Here is a 10,110-nt window from a genome sequence, read left to right on the forward strand (position 1 = left end):
ATTTGGAAATCGTGCTGATGTTTGTTTTAACTACAAACTGTTCTCAAAGCATTGGAACTGAAGCATGGGCTATAATTACCCCTGCCAACTGCAGAAGGTGGCAGTGCCTGGTGTGAAGACCTTCTGAATGCTTACTGAGCAAACAGAAAGTTGTAGCAATCACTCTTACGTGCTTCTCATTTTTAAAGTACTTTCAGTTTGACAAATACTGAAGTGGTCAATATATGGAATGGAATGCGCTCCCCAGAGAGGTCCACCTGGCGCCGTCGTTATTTGTTTTTCGGCGCCAGGCGAAGACCTTTTTATTTAAGCAGCATTTTAAATGTTAATATTATTGAATGTTATTTGGCCAGGGTGGCTTATTTTATTCTACTGTATATATTTTAATTGTTATTGTTTTAATTTATTGTGTATTTTATTCAATGTTGTGAGCCGCCCCAAGGCTTCGGCAAGGGGCGGCATAGAAATGTTTTAATAAATAAATAAATAAATAAAACGATATAAGAGAAGGGGACTTTTCAGTGTTGGCACCTGCCTGTAGATGGCCAGAGTGCCGCTCGGTGCTTACAATACATTTAGTCTTCCTGGTCTCTGTGCAAGGAGGCAAAAATGGTGGGCCCGGGTGCTAAACAGAAAACCTCTCCAAGGGGCCCCATTCACATCTAGGTGAGAAGGAGCCACCTGCCAAAACTGCTCCCTCAGCACTGTGAGGTCCAATTGCTCCCCAGAGTGTCAGGTCTGGTGACTCAACTGACAACAATCTCGGTCTTCAAGGCTCCACATTTCCCAGCCAGCCTCCTCTTTCTGCTGCATCAGCAGTTGGTATGGGGCACCGTACTGTTCTGATCCCCGCGTGGCGTGAGAGCGGCACTTCTGCCCCCGGGGATGCTTCCAGCCTGCTGAAAGGGGCTCCTCCCCCCCGCCCCGATTAACTCTGCCACAATGTTGTATTCCATGATAAGGGATGGATGGGCCCCTCGGAAAGCAGCAGGGTTAAGGCTCACGTGGTTAAATTGGTGGATGCAGCAGCCAGTTCCTGCCGCAATGTGCTGTGAGGACCATAAGTTGTCATCGGCCTTTTTTCATTCCAGCCCCCAGAGAAGCATGCTTGTTCCAAGAGCACAGGTGTCTTTCAGGATGAAGAACTTCTCTTCAGTCAGAAGCTGCAGAAAGATAACGATCCTGATGTCGACCTTTTTGCAAGTAACAAAAAAAGGGTCGGTTGGTCTAAAAAAGTTTTACGACTTTTCACTTAAAATGGGTTATATTGAATTGTAACTTTAAGAAGAAAAGGAACCATTGCAAGGTTGTTTAGTAGCATGCAAGCCATTAAAATGTCATGCAAGACCTGGTAGTTATGTTTAAAGTACGTTTTATACTTCTTAAAATTTAAAGATAACGAAGCACTGCATATGATTCTGTTTGTATGATTTTGTCTTGGCAGTTTCAGATGATTTTGAGAGGCCAGGAATAACTGGTTCACTTCACAAATGGACGGTTCTGATTCGTTTCTTTTTCAGATTCCAAAGCCCAGGGTAAAGCTGCCCTCAGAAGGAGAGCTATTTGGAGATGATAGTGGGGATGATGGTCTCTTCAGCCATTCCAAAACAAAGCCCCTGGTACTTCCTGTTTTGTTGTAAGAATTTCAATGGATAGAAATGAAGGCAGAGAGGATGCCTTTTTCTCTGTGCTGTACCTAGCAGGTCCTGCATGCTTTTACAGGAAACATCGTATTCCCACCCTCTGCCTTCTGTTTAACCAGTTAGTGATCCATAAGAGCCCCCCCCCCGCCCCACCACTGCTTAGTTTGCTCAGGAGCCTTCAGTGAGGGACTTTGCCGGAAGTCTGTCAGAAGTCCCGAGTACGTAAACAATGTCTATGCGCCTTTTGACACCCTCAAAGAACTCCAGCAGGTTGGTGAGACCAAGACTTCCCCGTGCAGGAAGCCATGCAAATTAACAGCTTAAGAACTGAAGTCAAATGTATATGTGGTCATACGCTCTTAAGGCTTATTCACTTTTATCATTTTATTTTTTGAAAGGTGGCAGAAAAGAAAACAATAGTAAAGAAGAGCAATGTTGTCCTTTCTGAGGAGAAAGACAGTAAGGTTCTAGAGAGTCAAAATCTGAAGCAAGAAGAAGCAATGTTGGAGAATGCTGAGGTTTGTTTATTCCAACTTTGGGGGATGAGAAAACTTAGTGGCATTACAGATATTTACTGCAGGAAAGCATGTGGATATGCAGTGACCACGAAGGTGCTTGTTGCATCACTAGCTTCACATGACTGCTTCCTAAACTGCACCCTCACTGGAGAAGACAGCAATGCTGGGGGGATGATGAAGGCAGGAGGAAATGGGGAGCCCAGACATGAGTGGGATCAGTTCCCTGAGGAAGCCACAGCCCTGATGTTGCAAGATTGGAGGAAGGTTGCCAAGGATGGGACATTCTAGCGGGCTTTCATTTGTAGGGCCACCTCACATCACAACATTTGCAGTCTAGCAGTCTCAGGAGACTACATTTCTCCATACAGGAGGTCCTCATTGCAGCTGCCCGATGGACCTCCTGGCGTCCTGCCCCCTTCCTCCCCACTCTACTTGAACCTTGTCAGAGAGGGCTCAGCAAGGGGACCATTATTTCTGGGCTGTCTTGATGCTTTTGTGCTTCTGCAAAATGTTGTGTTAGTCCTAGTCACTTGGATTTATTGAAATCTGACTTTATACAGAAATTTGTGGGCCCTGCTGAACATAAGCGTAAAGAACCCGCCCCTCGGATTGGAAAATTACAAGTAATTTGTTTTACTTGGCTTTTAACTTTAAATTTCTGCTATTTTTTTCCTACATTCTTTTTTACTCTCAGCTCCAGCCCTTTCCTGTAGATGCAACTTCTGATTCCTGTAAATTGCATGTTTAATAGGACATGCTGTTCTTTCCTTTGGGAAAGAGAGATTTCTGAATAAAATTAAAATTACTGATCTGAGGAAGAGGGAGAGGGAAGGAGAGGTGTCTGTCTTTCCATGCGCATGGACTGTTCCTCCTGTGCCGCCTCCTGCCGCCTCTTTACCTGACTCTCATCCTTGTCAAATGCAAATACACTCTTGCTGACTTCCTTTTTGTTGATTTGGTATTTAGATGTGGCTAACCTATTGCTTCCATTAACAAGTCTCTCCTTCATTTTCTAAGGCAAATTTGGATATTAACCCAACAGTTTTGCTGCCTGGTGGTGTGAAGCCACCTCTTCCATATCCAAAGAGGCCAGGTCATGAATCCCATGGCACACAGCATGCCAAAATGCCCTCTGCTGCAGAAAGCAATGAAGAGCCGGGAGTGAGCTTTGATTTTCCCATGCAAGCAGACACTCTGCAGAATGCCAACAAGGTAACTCTTTCTTTAAAAGATAAGTTTTATTATTATTATGTTCTACAAACTAAACAATAAAACATCAATCATCAAAGACATCGGACATACTGGGTCAGCCCCCCATTTTTTTTATAACAATCCCTAGCCATATTCAAATCTATGCATAGTTCCGTTTCTCTAGCCAATAGTAAAAAGATTTCCAAGTTTGATAGAAATACGCATCCTCTTTCTCCCTCAGAGACAAAGTCAGCCTGTCCATTTCTGCGCAGTCCAGGATCTTTTTAAAAATCAGTTCACCAGTGGGTGGTTCTTCACTCCTCCAATGTTGGGCAAATACAATCCTTGCCGCAGTGATTACATGTAGAATCAGATACGTTGTTTATCGACATCATCAGAAACAATGCCTAATAAAAAAAACTTCAGGTTTAAATATTAAAGGTTTTTGTAACATTTCCTCAAGCCATTTATGTATTTTAACCCAGTATTCATTAACTTTCTCAATTGAAATTTGTTTAGTTTGGTACAGCTTTATAAAAAAATCTTCCACTATTTTCTTAATTGATGCACCTTGTACCTGCAGTTGTCCTTCTCCATCTTTCAATTTATGTATTAGTCCCTTTTCTCTTTCCTTCTTTAATTTGTAAGGTAACCATCTCCCTGGTTTGTTAGCATTTTCAAAGAAGTTCTATTTAGTCAGTTTCATTTGTTTAGCAAGTTGGTTTGTATCTAAGAGATTCAGTTTATGTTTTAGAATATTCATTTGTGTCTTAAGGACTTTTTTTGACGGATCTTCCTGAAGCACCTGTTCTAGCTTCGACAATTCATCTGTTAGTTTTAAGTCGTTCCTGCTTTCTCTTTTTATTTATTTTTGCTGAATATGTTATAATCAGGCCTCTAACATATGCTTTAGCTGTATCCCAAACATTTTGCAAAGAAGTTTCTTCAACTGTATTTTCTTGAGGGATTCCTTAGTTATTTCTTCTTTGAAATTTTTATCTTTTAATAAAGATTTATTAAGTGCCCATCTGGATGTTTTTATTGTTCCCTTCAAGGTCATGATTACAGGATTATGATTTGCCCAGACATTTGTATCTATTTCAGCTTCTAACAAATCTGGAATTAAGTCTGGAGTTATCCAAATCATATCAATTCTAGACCATGACCTATGTCTGTTCAAGTAAAAAGTATACTTGGCAGAGGTTGCATTTTCATGTCTCCAGCCATCTGTTAGTCTGAATTCCTCTGTTAAAGCAGGACTTTGGAAGTATCCTCCTACCTTTCTTCCCCTTAGTGTCACTCTTCTTGTGGTCTATTTTTTTATCCACAATTGCATTGAAATTTCCCATTAAACACAAAGTTTGATAGTCCATTTGCAAAAGTAGAGTATGCCGTTTTTGATAGAACGCTTCCTGATGATCAATTGGAGCGTAAATTGCCACTAAGAGCACCTTTTTTAGTTTCAGTGTCACTTCAACCAACAGAATGCTACCGTCTTCATCTGCTAGAATATATTTGGGATCCAATTTTTCTTTAATGTATAATGCCAGACCTCTTTTCTTTTGATGAGCAGAAGATATAAATAACTTTCCAAGTTCTGGACATTCCAAAAGCTTACTGTGTTGTCTCTTAATGTGTGTTTCTTGTAAACAAATTACATCTAATTTCAATTTTTGAAGTTCAGAAAAAGTCCTTTTCCTCTTAGAGGGTGCATTTAGTCCATTTACGTTCAAAGAGAATAATTCGATTCTTCCTTCCATTTTAAAAGCCATATTTGTAAAATATATATTTATCGATTTATATTAAGCCTTCACGCTTCTACCTTTTCTCTTTTCTTTTGGTTCCAGTAGCTGTTCATGTTCTTGTTGGTCTGTAGTCGCTATTTCTCCTTCTTCAGGGTGATAATTTGTTACAGCCACTGCCTCACCATTTTTCCCTCTTTTTGTTCAGTCGGCTCTTCATCTTCAAATGAGCTTCTGAATTTTTTATAAAAAATTGGGCCTTGAAGATTGAATCCATTCTAAATCTTGTAGAATTCCAAGTAAGAAGTTTTAAGGACTGTGATATGGGAGAAGAGGAAAAACTTATTTCTATCACCTTGCAAAACTAGAATTTGATTAATCATGTTGCACTATAAGCAAAACGAATTGCCATGAGGCTCACTAGGGCACTGTCAAAACCTGTTATTCCTATCTGCTTCATAGCACTGTCAATAACATTTTTCAAGGGGCATTATATAACAGATAACTTGCAATTAGCAGGCAGTTCAAAATTCCTGGCTTTGAATGTTTTCCAGAAGTGAGAGGCCTTATTTTTTGATGGTGGACATTCAACAAGCAAATGGGCATGCATTGGGGTGAACGTACAAATATAAGCATACTGGAGTCTCATGTTGTGTCCTGACATCCCCTTGATTGTCTTGATTGTAATTGAAGGGCAGGGTCAAGGTGACTGGGAAACGAAGGCCACCCACCAGAAGTGCCAGGCAACGAGCTGCAGAGGAGTCCAGGGAGAATGAAACAAACATTCCTGTGGATCCAGTCGTGCCTCTCTCAAAGGAGAATTCTGTGACAGCAGCCACAGTGTGTCCGTCCAATGCAGAATTGTGCAAAAAAGAAAACACTGAAAAAGCAAAAATGTTTCTATCAAGCAATAGCAGTGAGATAGATGGTAGCCCTGCCTTGAAATCAGGAGTCTGTTCTGATCCAGATGATTTCTTTGAGTCCGATGACCTTTCTGCTAACAGCATAACCTCGAAAGGGGCCACAAAGCCAAAAGCCACCGTGGAAACAGAGGACCTTGCGAACCGGGGTCCCAAAGATGGGGAGCAGTTACCTGTCCTATTGGCAGTGGATGCGGCAAGTGCTAGAGGCCACATCCGTCAGGGGAGACCTTCAAAGAAGCCCAGCCCAGCATCTTTTCTGGAGGATGAAGATGACCTCTTTGCTACGAGTAAAGCAGCTGTGAAGAAAAAAGATCCCAAACCCGCTGCTCAGCTGGCTCAGGACCCTCCTGTGCAAGATATTTTTGAGGTAACTTGGGCAGCTCCTTCATCAAACACGGGTCCTGTTATTGTTGTGCTTATTTTTGATTTTCTTTGCAGCTCTGTTGTTATGGTTAGTAATGAAGTGCGTGCACTTCTCTTTAGGTGAGGCGACAAAGAACGCAGTGTTGTGATACTGTAAAATAAGACAGTTCTGTTGAGCTTTGGGAATGCAGATTAATTGTAGAAGGACGTAACAGAGATGATAAAGTGTTTGGTGGGGCTCTAGGAATTTCCTAAATTAAATGTGTAGAAAGTTTTTGTCCCTCTCTCATAATACTAGAATCTGGGATTGTCAGACAAAGCTAAATGTTGGGGAAGGCCGAACTAATAAAAATAATTAGTTCACGCATTGGAGTTCCTCACTGCAAGAGGTAGGGATGGCCACAAATTTGGCCAACTTGAGGTAAATTCGTAGAGGACAAAGCTATCATTGCCCCTGCCCATTTTGGCCATGCGGCTTGTTTGGCACTGGGGCACTGTGCTCCTCAAAAGTCCGGTTGCTGGGAACCCTGAGTAGGAATGTACTTGTAATTGTGTTCTGCTTAGGGCTTGCTTTAGGCATCTGGCTACTGTAGAAATAGTAGTTTGGACTGAATGGGTCTTAGGAATCCTTTTTAAGATTCTGAAGAATCAGCCTTAAGAATGCAGTAATACATTGTACAAAATTGAGTGCAGTTTGTTAAGTTCATGCCCATTTCTTCTCTTTTCATTTTAATTCTTTGAAAACAGTCAGTTTGGCCATTTAATCTCAGTAGTGCTGCAGCGTCAGGTGTTCACTGGGTCATTTTATATGCATTCAATAGTTTCTTTACCAGGGAGTGTCTCAAATGTGAGCCTAGATTATATTCAGATACAACACTTTTATTATTTCTGTATATTTCCTTGCAGCATACAATAAGTTTTTTTAAAAAATTAATGGCTGTTTTACATGTTAACTGAAGTGGCAAGAAAATGAATTGCATGCGGCTGGATCCCCAGCAGCTCCACAAGGAGCTGAAAGCTGGAAGTAGTTCAGCCATTGCCTGTCCATAGTTCCTCCATACACCCCCTGCACGAGAGGTGGGAGACCCCACAGTTCAGAAGGACCGCGAGCGGCTTCCCAGTGAGCCAGCCAGTGAGAGCGTGGCAGAAGTGCGATTGCCCAGCATCTTCAGGACAAGCCCACGGCCATGTCCACTGGGCAAGGCTGGCTTGCGGAGTGGGCCTGAGCACAATCGATGCACTTTTGGACAGAAAAGAGGTTCATAACTCCCATATTTCCTCAGCAAGAGTTTTAGCAGTTGGTTTTTGCACATGATAGGGTTCACCCAGATACGCAGCTACAAAGACCTGGTCGCTCCTGAAGTTTCTCTCCTTTTTTCAAGGATGATATATTTGCATTGGAAGCCACTAAGCTGCCCATCAAGGCAAAAGAGATGGAAGCAAACCTGTTCAATAGTGATATATTTGCTGATCTTGCTGTAAAACCAAAAGAAAGGAGTGCCAAAAAGAAGACAGAAGCTAAATCTATATTTGATGAGGACGCAGGTAAATCACAGAATAATTTAACAATTAAAAATAAGAATAATGTAAGCAGTTAAATCTGCAACCCAGACATAAAGGTCTGCAGGAAACACATAGGTGCAATTACAAATGCTGTACCTATTCGTGTAGCTGGATCCAAGTTGAAGAGTAAGAGGAAATAAGAGAGAAGCTACACTTGGTGTGTCATTTAAATTTTCATTTTTTCCCTCAGATGATATTTTCTCATCACAAGGTCAGACCAAGATATTGACCAAAAAGGCTCAGTCCATTCAGACAGCTTCAGGAAGTAAATCTGAATCCAAATCATCAAGTACTTTTGAAGACCCACTGAATGCATTTGAAGACCAGTGAAGAAGCTGCTGCTGACTCGTTTGTAATGCTCAAGACTGCCCACCTTGAATGCCTTTGCTTCCCAGTCAAGCAGCAGTCATGTCAGGGCTGTGGATATTCCTTGGCTTGTTCCTCATTCACCCATCTAAATGTTTTTCCCTGCGTGTTCTCTAAAGGCACATAGCTTTGTAAAATCAGCGTCAGCAGCCTTTCATAGTCATGCTCAAATTAGCTTCCCCATTCCCTGGCTGATGTAATCAATTGTACATAATACAGATTTTATTAATCTGGGCTACAAAAAGAAATCACTGGTATGGATAAATAGCATTTGTGAAGCCAGTGGTGTGCTGCTGTCCTTTTAGTCTGTTTCCTGCTCTGCTCCAAGGAGAAAGCAAACTTAAGATCTTGTCTTTCTACGGTTAATTTTGTGGTATGTTACTGAATGATGCTTCTTTTTCATGGTTTGGAATTGGGTAGTCGTCCTTTTCCTACAAGGGGAATGGGATGGAATTCCTTGCTGTTAGGATGTCTCCTGGCTGGATCCTCAGTCCTGGATTCCTGTGATCCTGTGGGTTGTCCTTTTCATTATTTTCCCTTAGTGGCAGTTATAGCAAGGTCTTATATAAGCTTGTTTCTGATCGCCTTGCTTGAACTTTGTGCTTCTGAACTTTCTGTGAGCATCTGGATCGGATGCAGCATCAGTAACCTGGGACAGGCTCCGGCCCAGTTCCTTTGCAAGCGCCATTGTGCCGAGGCTGGCAGTGTTCTTTCCTGTTGGGACTGGAGGACTGTGCCTCCGATGGGGAAACGAGGGCTTGCCCACTGGGTAAACAGTGGGGCAGGAGCACTGGCAGCTCACATACCGGCTGGTGAGTAGAAATAAGCAGAGATGGAAGAAGAAAAGGAGGTGGCTGCTGTTACTGAAGTGAGAGGAAAGTTCTGTGGTGGGTTGCCATATGTTGCAAAAATATGCCATCCGAAGTATACAAGGCGGCATCTGCAGGCACTTGGTCAGTCCCGAGGCCCAAGTTGTTCGGAGACGACATGACCAGGAAGGCCAAATGTGGCTTCAGTCACACTGGGAAGGTGGGACAGAAGTGATGGCTCCATTAGGGATTCTGGGGCCACTGCAGCATTGTAGACAGATTGGGACAGAGGGTTTCACCCAGCCCCTTATCTGGAGCATTCCCAACTAGCTGCACAATTGGAGATCGCTCAGCAGGTTTCCCCCACGCCACAAGCGCATGCCACCACCACAAGGAACACTCCCGATGAGCCCAGGAGCGCAGCGCATGCATCAGTCACAAGAGGCCAAGTGCGGGGCAGGCGGAGCAGATGGGGCTGGCTGCCATCCTGAGCTGCCTTGGTAGAGTGGCCACCAGCTGCTGCTGCTGCTGCCCCGGAACGGTTTCGGCCACCTGTGCAACCTGTGCGGCCCAGGCGCCTACGGGTGGGTGCACCCCAGAGTGCTCCCTGCACTCCGCGAGGCATCCCTGGCGCAGTGGCTGGCCTGGGCTTGGACAAGAGGCGCCACTCCCGGAACGTTGGCCTGGCCTGTGCCCGGCGGGCAGTCCGACATGGTGGCCAGGGGGCCGCGGCCGCCCGCCCTCCCCGGGAGGGCGCTGAGGGGGCCGGGCGGCAGAGGGCGGCGCGTGCCCAGCTCGCGCTGCAGCTGAGGGAGCGGGCGGCCTGCGGGGGGAGGGCGAGCAGGGCCCCTCCTGCGCAGCAGGGCAGCGGCGCCTGCTCGCCCCGGGGCCTGCGGCTGCGCGGAGGCGCTCCCTGCCCGGGCCGCGCGGGCGCCTCCAGGCCCGGCGTCCCCGACCGGGTTCGGGCCGAGCTGCGGCCGGGCGCCCCGCCC

The 10,110-nt window shown here is 44.5% G+C and overlaps 1 protein-coding gene across 3 annotated transcripts in view; it reads left to right on the forward strand.

Annotated features, from left to right (window-relative positions):
- The window catches only part of WASHC2C (WASH complex subunit 2C), a 28,858-nt gene extending 20,267 nt beyond the window's left edge, over positions 1–8,591 (forward strand). For 2 of the 3 annotated variants that reach the window (XM_044448257.1, XM_044448258.1), the window contains exons 23-30: positions 1,092–1,217; positions 1,521–1,619; positions 2,042–2,161; positions 2,722–2,784; positions 3,179–3,373; positions 5,788–6,384; positions 7,763–7,925; positions 8,134–8,591. In XM_044448257.1, the coding sequence (XP_044304192.1) occupies positions 1,092–1,217; positions 1,521–1,619; positions 2,042–2,161; positions 2,722–2,784; positions 3,179–3,373; positions 5,788–6,384; positions 7,763–7,925; positions 8,134–8,273 (1,503 nt within the window). In that variant the 3' untranslated portion in view covers positions 8,274–8,591. The remainder of the gene's footprint in view (positions 1–1,091; positions 1,218–1,520; positions 1,620–2,041; positions 2,162–2,721; positions 2,785–3,178; positions 3,374–5,787; positions 6,385–7,762; positions 7,926–8,133) is intronic. The other variant, XM_044448259.1, reaches the window with a different exon arrangement.
- The last annotated feature ends 1,519 nt before the right edge of the window (positions 8,592–10,110 follow it).

The sequence above is a fragment of the Varanus komodoensis genome, unplaced genomic scaffold (assembly GCF_004798865.1).
Source record: "Varanus komodoensis strain SLA01 unplaced genomic scaffold, ASM479886v1 scaffold54, whole genome shotgun sequence".
Classification (NCBI taxonomy): Eukaryota; Metazoa; Chordata; class Lepidosauria; order Squamata; family Varanidae; genus Varanus; species Varanus komodoensis.